The 19,403-nt window shown below is 32.6% G+C and overlaps 2 protein-coding genes across 2 annotated transcripts; both read right to left on the reverse strand.

Annotated features, from left to right (window-relative positions):
* Window positions 1–7,262: 7,262 nt before the first annotated feature.
* On the reverse strand, window positions 7,263–8,507 carry LOC132030324 (ethylene-responsive transcription factor 5-like). The gene has a single exon (XM_059419905.1). The coding sequence runs from the start codon at window positions 8,309–8,311 to the stop codon at window positions 7,412–7,414; it is 900 nt and encodes a 299-aa protein (XP_059275888.1). The 5' UTR covers window positions 8,312–8,507; the 3' UTR covers window positions 7,263–7,411.
* Window positions 8,508–11,461: 2,954 nt separating this feature from the next.
* Window positions 11,462–12,853, reverse strand: LOC132069421 (ethylene-responsive transcription factor 5-like). Its single transcript, XM_059462767.1, has one exon. The coding sequence runs from the start codon at window positions 12,709–12,711 to the stop codon at window positions 11,824–11,826; it is 888 nt and encodes a 295-aa protein (XP_059318750.1). The 5' UTR covers window positions 12,712–12,853; the 3' UTR covers window positions 11,462–11,823.
* Between the last annotated feature and the right edge of the window lie 6,550 nt (window positions 12,854–19,403).

Consider the following 19,403-nt stretch of genomic DNA (forward strand, 5'->3'; position numbering starts at 1 on the left):
TATAAAATATACGGTCTGTATATATGACCGTATAATCCACAATTTTTTCGAATTTGTTCTCGTCGCTTCGTTTGATCTCGAATCCTTATGGAACTTTCTTGGTACCTGTTTAACACTTCCTTAATGATCTAACAAACATTATAACTCTTCCTCAAGACCTTACCAAATATTCATTAGTTCGATAACCATGAAATCCTTCCCAAACATAACTTATACTCCGCTTCCTTTGACGAACCTAGTTTCACCAAGTCATATAACTTAAAAGTCTTATCGTATATGCTTAAGGTTGCCAATCACCCTCTTATAGTCGTGAAGGCTTCATGTTCGCCTTAAGCTGACGTTAGTCTATTCACGATGCAACAACATGAAATTGTCGAGGTGTAACACACAAGCTATATAAATTGTACATTTTAATCAACTACTTTTTTATCCCACATGGACATATGTCATAGTACTGAATATTTATCTCTTCTCATGTATACACGTATGCACTTCAAATTTAATTCTCTGACACATTTATTTCCTCCGTGCACTTATACTTGTTGACTTTTCAAGTTTTTTAAGAATTAAATAAATGAAATATAAGTGTGAAGAGTATAAGTGCGAAGAGAGGACTAACACAGCAATACAAATTTGTACCACAAGCTATATAAATTGTACATTTTAACTAGCTACCTTTTTATCCCACATGGACATATGTCATAGTACTGAATATTTATCTCTTCTCATGTATACATATATGCACTTCAAACTTAATTCTTTGACACATTTATTTCCTCCGTGCACTTATACTTGTTGACTTTTGACTTTTCAAGTTTTTTAAGAATTAATACATGAAATATAAGTGTGAAGAGAGGACTAACACGTCAATACAAATTTGTACCACAAGCTATATAAATTGTACATTTTAACCAACTACTTTTTTATCCCACCTGGACATATGTCATAGTACTGAATATTTATGTCTTCTCATGTATACCGTATGCACTTCAAATTTAATTCTCCGACATATTTATTTCCTCTGTGCACTTATACTTGTTGACTTTTGACTTTTCAAGTTCTTTAAGAATTAATAAATAAATTAAATTAAATATAAGTGTGAAGAGAGGACTAACACAACAATACAAATTTGTACCACAAGCTATATAAATTGTACAGTTTAACCAACTACTTTTTTTATCCCATGTGGACATATGTCATAGTACTGAATATTTATCTCTTCTCATGTATACATGTATACACTTTAAATTTAATTCTCCGACACATTTATTTCCTCTGTGCACTTATACTTGTTGACTTTTGACTTTTTAAGTTCTTTAAGAATTAATAAATGAAGTACTCCCCTCCTTCTATATTACTTGGCCACATTACTAAACTACTTTTTTATCCCACGTAGACATATGTCATAGTACTGAATAGTTATTCTCTTCTCATGTATACACGTTTGCACTTCAATTTTAATTCTCCGACACATATTTATTTTCTCCGTGCACTTTTCTAAATTACTTGTTCATTTACAAAACCAAGATAAAATTAATTAAATTTTTCCCATCTTATCCTCTCTGTCCCATATTACTTGGCCACATTACTAAAAATATATGTCCAAATTACTTGTTCATTTACAAAATCAAGATAAAATTAATTAAATCTTTTCATCTTACCCTTAGTAATAAATGTTCTTGAAAATAGTCAATTTTGATTAGAATGTATTTATTGGAAAGAGAGATAGGTAAGATAGTAAAATACATCTTTTATTTATGATTTCTTAAAGGGCGTGCAAAAGGGAAAGTGACAAGTAATATGGGACGGAGGGTGTATATATTTTACTATAATATTCATATTTATTGGTGCAAGTCTCAATAGCCTTCAAAAATGATTTGAAAATGAATAATTAATGTGAAGGGTAAAATTAATAATAAGAACAAAATTTCTTTCTCTTGATATGTTAAAGTGGACAAGTAAAAGTAAACGGAGGGAGTGACTTTTATCCATATTTTTCTTCTTTGTCAATACTTTAAACGTGAAGACAAGACGAACAATAGCAATGCAAATTTGTACCAAAAGTTATATAAATTATACACTTTAACCAACTACTTTTTATCCCACTTGGACATATGTCATAAGTCTTGAGTATTTATTTTCTTCTCATGTATACACGTATTCACTTCAATTTTAATTCTCCTACACATAACTTGTCCACTTTTGATTTTTAGGTTCTTTAAATTAATAAATGAAGTATACATTTTATCATAATATCCATATTTATTGGTATATTGTGACACCCCAATTCTTTTAAAACTAGCTTTTGAATTTTTGATTGACCATTATTTGATAATAAGATGTTTTAATCAATATGAAGGGTTTAAAATGTTATGGTGTAGTTAAAATTATCTTTTTATTTATCAAATGGATTAAATATTTACAAGGTGGGCAAAATTTACTCTAGTTTATTTTATTATTTTCCTTCAATCTTCTTATCCCTTTTCTTTCTTCAAGTGTAAATACCCCTTTGTCTCTTATTTTCTATAATTTTCGGTTCCTTTCTAAAAAAAGACCAAAAATCCTCTCCTAACATTCATATTGTTTCTTTACATTTATAAAATGTATTGCATTATATTTTTTTCATTTGTAACCTCCGTTTTGAGTGATTTAAAATTTGGTGATTTACGATATAACATATATTTTTCTAATTTTGATTTCTTTGGACTTCCTACACACTTTTTTTTTTATCTTTCTATAATTGTTAATATCACACAGACCCTAAAATTATAACTTTAATTAAGGCCACAAAGTTTTTTAATTAATTTAACAAAAATATTTTTTTGAGTTTTGACTCTTTTAAAAAATAAGGTATATATATATACAAGCAATGGTTTTTATGTTTGAATCTCTTGGTACAATAGTAGAACTTGTTAATTCAAATGGATATCATACCCTGAAATTTTTATCGGTTTATACATATAAGATATTAAAAAATTTAAAAGAAATTTGCACCCTTGTTGGGAAAAATCTAGAATCAAAGAATTAATATTCCATTTCGTCTCGATATTCTTACTAATTTTCTTGATTTTTGACACATCTTGATAAACACGGCCCGTCTTGATTTTGATTGTGCTTGGTGGGATGGCAACGAAAAAAAGTCCAACTCTTTCCATCTTTCTTGATAAAGACTTAATTCCATCATATGTTTTTAATTTTTGATACTTTGATACACTTGTTTTTTTAATTATAACTTTAGTGATGGTGGAGAATCATAGAATACATTTTGTATATGTTGCTATATATAATAGACGATTGGAGAATTTTTTTTAAAAGTTATTTTCAAAATGGGGACAAACCTTAATGTATGAAATTTTGAAGGCTTGTGGAAAACAAGACCATATGCGAATACTTGGTGACTTGTTTTGCCATTTAGGGTGTGCAGTCATGCCATGTCCGGGTCTATATTTTGTCTAGTTATGTGTAGTTTTATATATATATATATATATATATATATATATATATATATATATATATATATATATATATATAGTTGAATATTTATATATTTACTAACATTTTATCTAATAAATTTTGAGTATGAAAAATAAAATTCAAGATTGTTTTTTTTTTTTCGTTAAAATATATCCTTTACAACTAAGTGTAAAATTAGCTTTTTATAACTTAAGTATATATATATATTATAAATTTGAAAATGTTTCAATATGAAGGGTAAAAAATAAGTATATTGTAGGTATATATGTTTTAAGTTATATGTATTACTTAAATTTTTATATTTACATTTAAAAATGTATTACATTATATTTTTATAAAATTTAACGATATAACATATATTTTTCTAATTTTGATTTCTTTGTAAATTTTTTTATACTATAATTGTAATATAAAAAATTTCTATTTTTTTTAATTTAATAAAAATGTTTTATTAGTTTTGCTTTTAAAAATATATATACAACAATAGTTTTTATTTTTACGAACTTAATATAAGATATAAGAATATGATATTAAAGAATTTAAAAGAAAAAAAGAATCAAAGAATTAATATTCCCATAATTTTTATTCATTAATGGATGACAATGAGAAAAACATTTATTTGACTTAATTCCATCATATGTTTTTTTTTTAACTTAATTATAATAATGCATGATTTTGTATATGTTGCTATATATAGTACAATTAGAAAGAATTTTCAAAATAAAATTACATTGTAAGCACCACTATCGTGTATATATATATATATATATATATATATATATATATATATATATATATATATATATATATATCATCCATTGGGATATAAAATTCAAGATTGTTTTTGTTTTTTCTAAATATATAACTTTCATTTTATAATTAATATAATATTATAGTATCTCTTCCTATTTCGTATATATGTTTAAGTTATATGTATTACTTAAATTTTATATTTACTAATAACTCATCCGTATTATAAAATTTCGTATATTTATAAATATACATAGTTATAACTTTCTATTTTTTAATTTAAGTAGATGTATATTATAAGTATATTCTAGTATTTTCTTATAATATAAAATCCGGAAAGCTCAAGGCCATAATTTTTATTCATTAATGGTCTCCAATTTTTTGTTAACTTGCAAAATAATCCTTGGCTAAATGAATAAAATTACATTTCGAGGCCACTCATCCATTGGGATATCTTTGAACATTAAAAGTATCTCTTCCTCTTATGCCTCGCTTCCGGCCTTTGGTTGCCATCCGAAATCTTGCAAGTAAATCCGGGATAATTCTATGGTCTCCAATTTGTTTCTTCTTGGCTAAACAATCCGGTTGATATTTGAACATTAAGTATATCCCAGCCATTCTTGCAAGTACGGGTCATTTGCATCCTAAGAATGGTCATTTGCGACAAATAAAAGTGAAGTTCATCTAAGTTTGCAGTAGTTTGAGTAGTAGAAGAAGACATTTTCTGAAAAACACCAAAACTCGACATGCCTTTTCCTTTATTTTGAGAAGTAGAAGTACTAGCTGGGGGAGCAACGGAAGTAGCACTTTCTTCCAACTTAGAAAAATATTCAAAAACTTTTTTAAGGTCAATTTCTATGGATCTCTCGGCCTCAAATTGTGATGGTTCCTCGGTGGTAATTTCTAAATATTCATAAATTTGTCTAACCAACTGAATGGTATAAGAAGTTTTAAGACAAGAATTTAAAATAGAACCCAATATGAATAAAGTTGGTATGGAAAAATAATACTTCTTAAATTTTTCCCTCATAGAATGAATAGCCACTTGATAACCTGGTTTTGCCTTATACTTAAATAAAACTCTAGCTATCTCGGCCAAGTATGCTAAAATTTCGGTAACCGCGGGATAAAATTGTCTAGAAAAAGAAAGAGTAGCATTATAAAAATGTTCTAAAAGTTCTTTACATTCCAAAACATCTTCACAATCGCTATCAAGTAATCACTCCATAACCTCTTTAGTGATTGTTGTGAGTATTTTGTATGGCAATCCTATATTCATATGCTTGTTGCAACATAATCTAAGTGTAGTTTCACCTAGTATCAACTTCAACTTGAATTTTTCTAGGTCTAAGACCAAGACTCTTACATTGATTTTTAAAATCTCTAATTTTAGCCTTACTTGAATTACAAAAAAAAGAAAAGCAACCGCACCTCTAATCTTTTGAATAGGATCATCAAATAAGGAAAGACCATCTTTAACAATCAAGTTTAAAATGTGACAACTACATCTTAAATGAAAAATATTCACTAGTGGAGGTTTTAATTTCCTTTCTATAAGGCCAACCGCCCTTGTGTTGTTAGTAGCACTATCTAAAGTGATACAAAGTGTTTCTTTGTAAATTTGAAAAAAAAATCATAATAGTTTCGTTCGCTAAAATTTTACCGTCATGACGACCCTTCCCTTCATCATATAAATAAGCTATAATTCTTTTTTGCATGACCCAATTATCATCTATCCAATGACATGTAATAGCAAAAAATTCTAACTTATTAAGACTAAGACCAATATCGGCGGTAAGGGAAACATTACAATTTAAAGAATTAAGTGCATGGCGCAAATAAAATCTATATTTTTTTATATAAATCAATAATATCCGCTCTACAAGTACTTCTAGGAATACCCTCAAACATCAGATTATAACTACGTTGAATATAAGTAACAAAACCCGGCCCCGAAGGAAAGGAAAATGGTAAACAATCATAAGCTACCATTTTAGCTATCTCTACATGGTCTTTCTTTTTGTTGTAACTAAAAGTTTTTTCGGTATGTGGGTCTATTGTTCGTTGAATACCCCCTGCGGAACCCGTTCCCTCTACCCAAACGTCCTTATGTATACTCAATAAATGAGTCCTTAGTGAACCCGTTCCCCCATCCTTATTGTTCCTACACTTGAATTGAAATATTCTTTTACATAAATTACATGTGACTATTTCTTTCTCCCTATCTCTAGTCATAAAATTCCAAACTTTAGAGGTTGACGTTGAATTTTTGTTGTGTTTGTGATTGATGTGGTTGTTATGCTTGTTGTGTTTCTCCTATCGGATTTTCCGGTGATTGCGTTTCGTCATCAATGTCATCATCATCAACAACTTCATTATAGGTTGGGCCAAATCGGTGTTCTAATGCTTCATGATCTAAAATTGGATTATTTTGAGTAATGTCAACTTGACCTATCATATACGCTTCCGTTTCCGGCACAAATATTTCCTCCATATTTCTCCTCCCCCCACTACTACCGCCTCTTCTAACTCTCTTAGACATAATTAAATCTCAAGCAAATAAATCGTAAGAAAATAAATTGCGAAAAATTTAATTGCGAAAATTAAAAATAGAGTTGGAACGAAAGTACCAAATTGCCGAAATAAATTCCGCCAAAACAAATATTGAATTGAAGGCGGTTAGACTTGCAAATCCACCAACTCCACCAACACTTTGTTTTTGTATAATCGCAAAATATAAAATAGCTAATAATTGAGAATTTGAGAGAACTTGTAATTTTAAAGTAGCTAATAATTGAGAGAATTTGAGATTTGGGAAGAGAAAATTGGTGTGAACGAAAATGAAATGGAGAGGGATTTATATAGGAGTGGGAAAGGGGTTAAAGTGTCAAAAATAAAAGTTTGGGAGTTGGGGGTGGAGGGGGCCAAAAATGTGATTTTTGGCCGTTGCCAATGGCCGTTTCATCAGTTTGGACCGTTGGGCAACGTCCCAATACGTCTATATTTTCCAGTAATTTAAAAAAAAAAAAAAAAAAAAATTACCGGTTAACCGGTTGGCCATTGGCACTTCTATATAAAAATTAGTTTACATACAAATATAAACTAATTTGAGTTTTAGAATCAACTGATCATATAATTTGTTACATTATAAAGTTAGAAGTATTTGCTTATAAAGTCACTTCAGAGTTCAGATTTGAATAAGGTGCGAACAGCTCAGGTGAAGACTAGATAACGGTGATAATGGCGGGAGGTTAAACATTCCGTTACAATTCTGAACAAAATTCCAACTTGACGGCGTTAACGGCCATGACTCCTCTTCCGTTACTTTCTTCACTCTCTTCTCTTCCCTTCCTATTTCCTCCGATTCTCTCCGCCGCTTCACGCCGCCATCCACGGCAGCGCTCAGGTAATTCTTTCCCTGCACCTCCAATGGAAAATTCAATATTGCTTTACTTCCCCGCATCGTAAATGCGGCTTTATCGTAAGCCTTTGCTGCTTCAATTGCGGTTTCAAATGTTCCTAACCAAACCCTAGAACCACGTCGTTTTGGATCTCTGATCTCCGCCGCATACTTTCCCCATGGTCGCCGTCTCACTCCTCTGTAATGTTGCTTCTTCTCTTCAATTGAAACAATTGGATTATTCGATTGATGAGTCGAATTGCCGAAATCGATCCACTCGAATTTCTTCACCTGAGGCAAATCAATTTTCAGTGAAGGTTTCCTATCTATAACTTTACTCGATTTCGGCGAAGTGAGATCAATGATTAATTGAGGTTTCGATTCAAACTGAAAGCATTTGCTTTTATTTTCCTCGTAATCGGAGCTTGAAATCGACGGCTCCGATTCGAGTTTGACTGAATTTGCTGATTGAGAGCTCGAATTTGAAAATTCGGTTCCAAATTGAAAGAAATCAGCTTCAAAATCGGAGAAAAAATCAAAAGAATTCAAGCCATCAGTCACAGTATTATTACTACACTCAATAGTAATAGTTAGTTCCGCCCCAAATTTCAAAGTTTTCGGGGAAAAATCCCCGAGGAGATGATTTCTAATTTCCTCCAATGCAAAATATTCATTAAAACATTCCATTACAAATCCAAAAAAATTGAGAAAAAAAAAAGATAGAGAGAGTGAAAACGAGGATGAATATGTTGAGATGGCCGAGTTGGTCTAAGATGCCAGATTAAGGTTCAAATTCAATCTTAACAATATTTTTCTGCTTAAAAAAAAGTGAAGCAGAATGAATTTTTCAATGAAGCTTTGTAAGTGTTTGATGAAGAGTGGATAGGGAAGTGGAAATATATATATATACTGATGAAGATAAGGAAATTGTCTAAAGATAATTTTGTTTGTTATATTTTGAAGGTTCCTTTCTGGTGCTTGAGGTACGAACGAAGCTTCGGTCAAATAGATGATTGACTTTAATAATTTTCAAAGGATTGGGTCTTCTTTTGTTTCTAAAAAAAATTCTATAATAAAAAAATTATTATTCTTTTCTCATTTTACCCTTAATAATAATTGTTTTTGAAGATCACAAACACCTCAATTAGGGTAAAACAGTTGAAATCCCTCCAAATTAATACTACTTTTTAAAGGGTGTAAGTGAGAAACACAACACATAATTTGTGGCGGAGAGAATATTCATATTTCATTTCTTTATTAGGGATTTCCAATAATTGGGCAAGAAATTTGAAAGTGCTAGTCATTATTAAGCAATGGTTATTGCCTTAAGCAGGTAAAAACACAAAATTAATAAATCAATGACATATGTTATAACCAGTATTTTTTCAGAGATAGTTGATAAAGTAAATATACATATGACGCGCGCTAAGTATTTTTTTTTTTTCAAAATCTAATACGATACCATCACACACACACACACACACACACATATATATATATATATATATATATATATATATATATATATATAGAGGTTTTTCATAGAAAAGTGTATCTTTTGAATAAATGAACATCATATCATCTCAGTATATTTATATCCCATGTTGATATAATATTTTTTATATATATATATTATATATAATGATGGTATCATAGAAGTTTTTGTAGAAAAGTATATCTTTTGAATAAATAAACATCATAACATCTCAGTATATTTATATCCCATCTTAATATAATATTTTTTGAGACATTTCAAATAAATAGTTTCAAGGACATGAAAGTAAAAAAAATATGAGCGGATAATTATTTTATTTTTAGGAGACAAGTCATTCTTTCCTATTGTTTTTTCGCCCAGTATCCGGCCAAAAACCAGAAGCAGAGAGACTGCTTATAATTTGTCTAAGTCAAACGACATGACATATATTAAGGAAAAATCTTGACCCCACAACAATTAAACAATACGTGCATGTTGAACCCACTTGTCTTTCATTCAACGTAATCAGCGAAGCACAAAAATAGTCAACAGACAACATGCAGATGGTAGACATAAGGGCGTAGATAGGAAACGGATGGATATGTCCTATGCCTTAATTTTCATTCAGAATGAAGACATCCGTTCTTTCTTGGCGTTAACGTAATTTAAGTATTAAAATAATTTCAGAGGCGTTCGTCTGACGATTTTATTTGGGGAAACAATATTTAAAATACCTTAACTTTTTAAAAGTCATTTTGAGTCGCTCTGTTTTAATTTATATCATACTTTTTTTTAGTTCTATTCAAAAAAATACACACGTTTTAATATAAAATAATTTAATTTTACACTTTTTATTTTATCTCCTAAATGTTATGACATATTTAAGGTTGTAAATTTTCAAAAGTTTAGTCTCTCAAATATACTAGACATACTCTCATCGTTTCATTTTACTTGACCCTTATTAAAAAAATTGATTTTCCTTTTCTACTTGTCCATTTGAACATATATATCTTATTTTCTTTCAATACTACCTTTAGCATTAAGGTTAAATAAACATATAAGGTAATCGCAGTTAATCGCAGTCAAACTTAGATTTCCAACACATGCATAATTACAAAGGTTATTTGTAAAATAAATCCCTAATAAATAGTTTCTTAAGCAGATGTCAAGTCAACAAGTGTCGAGTAGAAAGCTAGCGACGAAATGAAAATTTTAGATTATAAGTTTTAAAAGTCTTCTATTCTTTCTTAAATTTCATACCACTTTAATCTATATCACGTGTGTTAAGAAAATGATGGGAATAAATTTCAAAATTCTTCAGTTTTTATTAGGGTTTGATTTGTTAGAGGTTTTTAGATTTGACGAGGTATTTTGAATACATTTTACTAGTATCATTTGCAGTCAAACGATCTATTTCACTTGCTCTTCTGTAGTGCCAAGAATCCACGTTGACATGTATATTTAATAGTGGTAATGTTTTAGACAGATTGACTTTGAATTTTTCTTTGGACTTTGATGCAGTTTCCTCAAGTAACTTTTGACGTCCACGTTGTTATTTCTTCTCTGTTGGAACTGTTTAATTAATGCCAAATCAGTAGTATTTGATAAGAAAAAGAATTTCTAACACCTCAAAACGACCAAGAAAAGTGCCATTCACGTGCAGATTTGGAGGTCAGATGGAATACTATTTCTTTTTCCGTTTACCAGGTTCAATTTCTCCAGCTAAAAATAGAAAGATGAAAATTAAAAGAAATTAAAGAAGACTCTCATTAAAAGGTGAAATGAACACTATGACACTAGGTGAATAGCGGGCATATCTTGTGAACTTAAGTTATGTAATTATAAAGCTCTTCATGACTTTTATCACTCATGCCAATGTGGGAGTCGCCTAAGGTGTCATCTACACCTCAACTTCTAAAGCTTTCCGGCCCACAAGCCTGCCAATGCTAGTTGACCCGCCCTCATAATCTTCCGTCAAGGACATCACATAAACTTATCAGGGATTTTAAAAGAAATCCTGTGGTTTTTTTACTTCGAAAGAAAGAAAATTCCAGCCTAAACTAGGAATTTTTATCGACTAGCTAGAAGGTAATGCAACCTAAAATAAAGCTTGGAGTTTTTAGTAGGAAGCAGTCCCCCTTCAATTGACCTTACAGGGTGCAAATTTGAATTGGTTGGGGCTTCAAAACGAACACCGGTTGGGGAAAAATAAAAATAAAAACTAACACACAGTTTACTGGAACACGTTTTAATAGGTTATTGCAGAGGCAGCAATAAACGGTAAGGATTGGGAACACGTTTTAATAGGTAATTGCAGAGGCAGCAATAAACAGTAAGGATTGGGAGAAAACAGCCACTGCAAATAAAGTTTTAACCTTAGTGCATGGACTTACGGTAAGTAATTGTTTTCCTTAATCAATATTGTTTACAATGTTCTGAACAATATTGTTCAACAAACTAAACTAATTATTAGTACATTCAATTAAACTTTACTACTTACAGTATTTTTTATTGATTCAAGAACTTATAAGCAAAAAGTTGGTCCTCATGCGTAAGCAAGCAATTTAAGAAAGCCTAACAAATTTAAAGCAGCAGGCATATCTCTGTAAATTGCGGCTTAATTTGGACAGCAATTGAAAACATTCTCTATACGAATCAACTAGTAATTCATAATCATTATATATTTTGTTACATTATAAAATTAGAAGTATTGCTTATTGTCACTTCAGATTTGGATAAGCTGCGAACAGCTCAGGTGAGGAGATAAAGGTGATAATGGCGGGAGGTTAAATATTCCGTTACAATTCCAACTTGACGGCGTTAAAGGCCATAGCTCTTCCTCTTCCCTTACTTTCTTCACTCTCTTCTCTTCACCTATTTCCTCCGATTCTCTCCGCCGCTTCACGCCGCCATCCACGGCGGCGCTCAGGTAACTCTTCCCCTGCACCTCCAATGGAAAATTTAGGATTGCTTTACTTCCACGCATCGTAAATGCGGCTTTATCGTAAGCCTTAGCTGCTTCAACTGCGGTTTCAAATGTTCCTAACCAAACCCTAGAACCACGTCGTTTTGGATCTCGGATCTCCGCCGCATACTTTCCCCATGGTCGCCGTCTCACTCCTCTGTAATGTTGCTTCCTCTCTTCAATCGAAACAATTGGATTATTCGATTGATGAGTCGAATTGCCTAAATCGATCCACTCGAATTTCTTCACTGGAGGTAAATCAATTTTTAGTGAAGGTTTCCGATCAATAACTTTACTCGATTTCGGTGATGAGAGGTCGATGATTAATTGAGGTTTCGATTCAAATTGAAAGCAATTGCTTTTATTTTCCTCGTAATCGGAGCTTGAAATCGACGGCTCCGATTCTAGTTTGACTGACTTTGCTGATTGAGAGCTCGAATTTGAAAATTCGGTTCCAAATTGAAAGAAATCAGCTTCAAAATCGGAGAAAAAATCAAAAGAATTCAAGCTACCCGTCACAGTATTATTATTACTACACTCACTAGTACTAGCTAGTTCCGCCCCAAATTTCAAAGTTTTCGGGGAAAAATCCCCGAGGAGATGATTTCTAATTTCCTCCAATGCAAAATATTCATTAAAAAATTCCATTACAAATCCAAATTGAGAAAAAGTGAAGAAGGATGAATATGTTGAGATGGCCGAGTTGGTCTAAGATGCCAGATTAAGGTTTAAATCCAATCTTAACAATATTTTTCTGTTAAGAAAAAAAGAAAGTGAAAGGAGGATGAATTTTTCAATGAAGCTTTGTAAGTGTTTGATGAAGAGTGGATGGGGAAGTGGAAATATATATATATATATATACTGATGAAGATGAGGAAATTGTCCAAAGATAATTTTGTTTGCTGTATAGTTTGAAGGTTCCTTTCTGGTGCTTGAGGTCTACGAACGAAGCTTCGGTCAAATGGATGATTGACTTTAATAATTTTCAAAGGATAGGGTCTTCTTTTGTTTCTGAAGCGTTGGATCAGTTGATTTTTTGAAGGACAAGGAAGATCAACGGTACAGATTTATCATGAGGTAAATTTAACCACGTTGTCCTTTCAATTATTAGTTTCTGCGGCCCACGTCTCAAAAGATTTTTGAGCATTTCGTAAGACATACGTTTCATCTGAACAAATCCCAGGAGGTCAAGAGAATTTAAAAAAACTGGAACTCCGCAACGTTAATGCTTTTTCTTTCTTTTTTCGGTTTTGACTTCACAAAGTCTATCATATAGTTAAAAAGACACGGACTCATTAAAAGACACATAGGAAAATAACTACTAAGTCACATAGATACGAAAACTAGACGGCGTATGCCCGTGCTCAAACTAGACCGGCAGATAAAGACGCCCCAACACTTTGATTATAATGTATCTATGTGACAAATGTGTTTGAGTAGTGATAATATATATATTTTATATTGTTAATAAACATACATAAGTTTCTCACAGACTGTTTTTATGCATATATATATTAAAAGAGAAGACTTAATACTTTTAATTGATATTAAAGGAGGGCAAAAATTTATTAATACTTTTTAAAAGAGAAGACTTGTTTAAAAGAAAACTATTTTCCTCTCTTTGAGATAAAATAATAACAATATTTAAGCATCAATTGATACTTTGAATTTTAATTCGATTAATTTAAAGTTATAAAATATTCTATTGTTAATGTATGTAGATTGGACCTAAACAATACTTATTATTTTTTATCAAATTTTGATTTGGATAATTCTAATTCTAATTCAAATTATTAAATTAATTTTACATGTTTAAAACGAAACAAAGTAGAAATTTGATTTTCTATTTAAACGAACAATTACTATTTTTTAATTTTTGGTAAATATTCTTGGTTTAGCTCATTTTACAATAAACGAAGAACTACAATTTTTTAAATTTTGGTAAATATTCTTGGTTTAGCTCATTTTACTTGTCATGTTGTCTTTTGCACGATTTTTTTAAGGAAACGTCAATTAGAATTATAATTTGACTAATTTACCTTATTAATTATTTGATCTCCATTTAATATTATTTTTTATTTTATGACATTAATCTCTTTTCACATTTATTAGAGTAAGAATAAAAATGAAAAAGTAATTAAATTCTATCTTATTTTAAAATATAAATATTTTAAGTATATTTATTTATATAGTAAACATAAACATAACAAATAAATGACATGGCGGAATAGCAAATACAACAGTTAAATATCTAGATTAGATCTCAAGCTAATATAAGAAAAGAAAGAAAATTGTATGGTTTGGCTACTTAACCTTTTGAAGAAAAGCAATAATATGGAGTCCATATTTTCTGCTATACAATAATTTCATTTGCTCCCACTAATGGATTGATACGTATGTGGCAATGAATCCACCATTATTGACTTAATGGGGATACTTTGGGAATTACATGAATATTGTGTGATTTTTTAATATGGGGTGCACGTTTTTTTTTCGACATTGCTTTTTTTTTTTTTTTTTTTTTAATATTGCTTGATTTTTTTAATATGGGATCCATTTTTTTTTTTTTTTACATGAGTTTGGAGATGGTGGGGTTCACTTTTTTTTTTTTTTTAATATTGCTTGGTATTTGGAGATGGTGGGGTTCACGTTTTTTTCCTTTTTTAAAAAGATATTACTTGGTGTTTTAGTATGGGGCCCACCTTATATATATGTATATATATATATATATATATATATATATATATATATATATATTTAAAAAGAGACTGACGACGAAGCATGGGTTTTTTAAAGAGGATCGACGACGAAGCATGGGTTTATAGTAGTAAAAGTAAAGTAATAACTACTAAGTCACATATACTAAAATACAAACTTGGTTCTTTCTATTGTCTGTTCTGGAACATCCGATAAAATTGGAATAATGCGGAGAACTGTGCAAGAATGAGACATATACACATACAAATTGAGAAATGGTCCTTTGTATGGCGGCAAGGTTAAATTGATAATTTGCGAGCTTTGGTTACAACTCTTCCTCTAATTTAATTATTAAATGATTAATTATTAGTTATATAATTAAAGATCACACAATATTTTCTTCACTTTAATTTTTAAAATAGTTCCTAAATATAATTATCAACTTTTTAGAACTGTGAGCAGCTGAGAAAAGAGTAAAAGTTGCTTAGGTTTATTCACTGATTTAATGATCTTGATTGAGCTTCTATCCTAACTGAGTTGTTCATGATCTTGAGTACAAATGTTGAGCTAGTTTTGGTTGAATTTTGAGGTTAGAATTTTGAGTTTATGAGTCTTGGATTTTAGAAAAGATAGCATACTGAATTCTGAATAAATTATTTATATAGCACAAACACAAAGTTTGAATTAAAATTACTGAGTTCTGCCGAATTCGTAAACGGGCTTATAGTTATTAACTCTTTGAACAATTCAGGAAGGAGTCAAATGGTGGTGTATTGGTTCGTATTACGTTAATGTTAACTAATTGCAACGGTCTTTTTCTCCGCAACCACTGTCATTGAATATTGTTATTTACATTAATCTAGAATGATTAGGTAGTGGTTTAGTAGGTTTGACATGGCTTTCTCGACCATCTTCTTGTGCTTTTTGCTCTAATTATCAGGAGAAAATTAGTTTAATATAGTTACCTCGTCAAATACAAATGCAAGGAGGCCAGCGCGCACACACCAATTTTAGAAAATCAGTGGTAACAAATTAGACTGGTACTTTACACCAACTAAAGGAATTGAGAAATTTATGAATTTACAAATTTATTTTCAAGCTTTTGATTGTTCTTATAGTTCATATGGCGATAGTGGAAGTCAATCCGTTTATTTCTTAAATGTTAATCCACGAGGTAGAAATGAATAAGTGATAGACGAAATACTAACGACAACAACATGTTGTACTAAAAGAACATGAATCTAGTTTAATTTATAAATCTATCTAGCCATACTTATGCATATGTATTGGCTTGAATAACAACAAAAACAATATGTCCAATGTAATGCTACATGTAGGGTTTATGGAGGTAGAGAGTGTGTGCTGACCTTACCCCTATCTCATTAAGATAGAGATGTTGTTTCCGATAAACTCTCCACACAAGTATGTATTGGCCCGAATAGTTGAAATATAATGAATACCGAAACACATGAGTGCATATTTGAAGATTCGATAAAGAGCAGACAATGATCTCACTCCTCCTCGTATTACGTCTGATTATGTTTTTGGCTCCCTAAGAGCAAAAAATAAAGGAAAAGTTTAACTAGTATTTAGTGACGGTAGAAACTTCTTTTACAAAGTCAAGTACTTTTGAGTGATAATAGCCGATTACCATCTTACTTTCCGTTTGTCTTTTTCAACGAACAAGTTCATTTTTAGATTGAATCAATTTTATTGTACTCATCATAATTTGTTTTAATGAAAGATAATGTATGAAGAGTTATGTTTGTTTAATCCTAAAATGGAGAACAATTAAATTTATGCGTGATGTCAAAGATACGTGGCTCAATTCAATTCAAGATGAGATTACAAGATAAACGAATAAGTAAATAAAAGGTGCAAATCTGACCAAATATTAATGATAACTGGCCTCGGGTATCGAAACCGAGGTCGAACCCTTTTACGGTGTTTACACAATGAATAATGAAGACAACCTTAGAAAATATGAATGAACTCGGATGATTCTATTGCTTTAGTACATGAATTCTCTCTTTCTTTCGTCGCGGAACCCCCTCTAATGAATGGGGCCTTCTCTTTATATAGAGGAGTCCTAATCCTAGTACAATTCTAAGTAAGGAAACGAAATCGGGTGACAGCTGTTGCCGAGATTGATGCCGAAATATCCGGCTGAGGGCGGATATTCCGGTCTTCTCCTCATGGTGGTTAACCGCCTCTGTTTTAACACCTCGTTCCGGATCGAGCGTGGAGCCTTATCCTCGATAAGCCGGTCGTATCCTGCCCGAACATAACCATGACAATGGGAAACCGAGCATGTCCATATCCTCGATTTTACCCGTATACAAATAGTCCCCCCATTTCCCGAGATGAAATTTTTGACGGTGGGAAATGGACCCAAATAAAGCTGAGCAACCGCCTCCAACTATCTAGGACAAGACTTTCTAGTCAACATTTTACTCACCTCTCGATGCTAGGTCATTATTACTCGGCCAAATCCTTTTTGGGAGACCTCCTTGTGTCAGAGTCCTTGATTCGCTACAGGACCTCTTGATTTCCTTTCTATATAAAGCCCATGTACTCTTCTTTTCTCATGCATCTGTGTTTCTTCAAATCTAACTTTGCTTCTCCTCAAAAAACCTTACTGCGATTCCCGTATTGAGCTCGTAGCACTCCCCGGACTTTGAATCTTCTTCCATCAGGGCGTGATCATTCATTATTAAGGAAAACCTGCTACGAATATGGCTTACGTTCCATTATTGACCCAAGGTGAAGATCAGCATTCGTTCTCGCCATCAACGGAAGCCGCCGGTTCTGATAAGGAGCTAGAATCTCTCGCTGCCGGTATCCTCCCGTCGGGATTTAACTATACGAACGACTGCAAAATTTCTTACCATTTTGATTCGGTGGAGAATTTCGAATCTTATATCGATGATGGCACCATTACCGCAGTCAGGGAAGATTGCAACTTAGGCGCAGATGTTGACGTTCGTCCTATTGGGAATGGTGTCAAAATAAATCATTATGTTGTCGGCTACTCATTGTCATACACTTATCCTTTTTCCATTGGGTTTACTGTCCATGTTCTTCGAGTGATCGAGGATTTTTGTGATCGGTATCAGATATGTATCGGACAGATCGCCCTACATATTTGGAGACTTGTGTACTGTATTGAGAAGTTGGCTAATATAGCCAGGGTCGCCTTCACCCTTGACCATTTACTTCATATATACATACCTCGGGTGATCCGAGGAGGGATTGTTCATCTGCTTTCCCGGGAAAGTCGAAGCCTGTTTGACCCCGAAGATGATTATGACCGAGGGTGGCTTCATCGGTTTGTGATGATATACATAGCTCAACTTCACCGCCCATCGTCTACCAATTTTCTTGAGGCGTGGAACCCTTCACCAAATTCGGTTGAACCCGAGCTTGATACGGCTATCTTTGAATGGGTGGTTGCCCTTCTCCGAGCTTCTCGTAGCATAGGCCGTTCTTGGAGGAGAATGGCACCTGAAGGGTGGTAAGGCAAAAGCCACAGTAATTTCTTAATTCGACCATTTCGACCCTCATTCCCCTGTATTATGTCTCAACCCAATGTATTTGATTTTCAGGGCTTCAGACGAGAAGAGCTTCCAAGGGAAAGACCGTAGCCGAGGATGTTGTTCGGGGAAGAAGAGCACCTGTGCCACAGAGGGCACCTGGACGCAGAGACACTGGAAGCTTCCCAGTTAGACATTTGGGGGTTGGCTCTCGGGTTCGAACCCGTCATATCATGGAGACCCGTCGAGAAATGCTTTTTAGTGAAACCCTGCCGACAATAGTGCTTGATGAGGAAGATTTACCCGAGCCAAATATCCTTGGTTCATCCGTCTCCGGTGCAAATCGTGGGGATGCCTAGTCGGTATCACATATCATCGCGGCATCCCACAGGATAGGCTGCAGTTCTCAACCTTCGGCTTGCTATGTCGGTTAAGGGTGTTGCTGTTTTACTTTCATTTTTCAACTTATAGCCGTAGAGTAGGGCCTTTCCTGCTTTTTTCTGATGGACCGATGTATCCGAAATAGTCAGAATTTTTGTGAAATGGAACAACTATTAATAGAATTCTGCGAATTGGTTCTTATCGGACTTTATTGAGCATTCCATTTGCGTTGTTTGAACCTGAACTTTTGTATATGTCCTTGCAATATTTGATCAATTGTCATTTGTTCTATAGCTCACCAAAATTCGAAATGCTTCGCTACCGGCCGCCATGTTTGAACATTTTATTTTTTGCACTCGACCGCAATTGGTTCGGGACCGCATCCTTTGTGACCGATATGGCAGCTTTACTTGATCATAATGGTATCGGTGTGAGAGCCCGACCTAGGTCTCATCGGGAGGCCGGCTTGCTCACGTACGCCCCGTTGATCTAGAGGGGCGACCCGGTTCCTTCTCGTGTACGCTTCCCATGGTTAGATAAGATCAAGGTCACATCCGTCACATCACTCTGACATCGGCACGTGTCGAGACCCGATTGGCTCTGAAGACAGTTATGGAATGTGAATCGTCTCGGGCCTACTCTATAAAAGCAAGTTTTCTCTTTCATTTTTCACTTTCTGACTTTTACCAAAGAGAATTTTACCTTTGTGTGCTTTGGATACGCTAACCC

This window comes from Lycium ferocissimum, chromosome 9 (genome assembly GCF_029784015.1).
Source record: "Lycium ferocissimum isolate CSIRO_LF1 chromosome 9, AGI_CSIRO_Lferr_CH_V1, whole genome shotgun sequence".
Lineage (NCBI taxonomy): Eukaryota > Viridiplantae > Streptophyta > Magnoliopsida > Solanales > Solanaceae > Lycium > Lycium ferocissimum.

Excerpts from the sequence above, each read along its gene's own strand:
- LOC132030324 (XM_059419905.1), bottom strand. The coding sequence starts at position 8,311 with ATGGAATGTTTTAATGAATATTTTGCATTGGAGGAAATTAGAAATCAT.
- LOC132069421 (XM_059462767.1), bottom strand. The coding sequence starts at position 12,711 with ATGGAATTTTTTAATGAATATTTTGCATTGGAGGAAATTAGAAATCAT.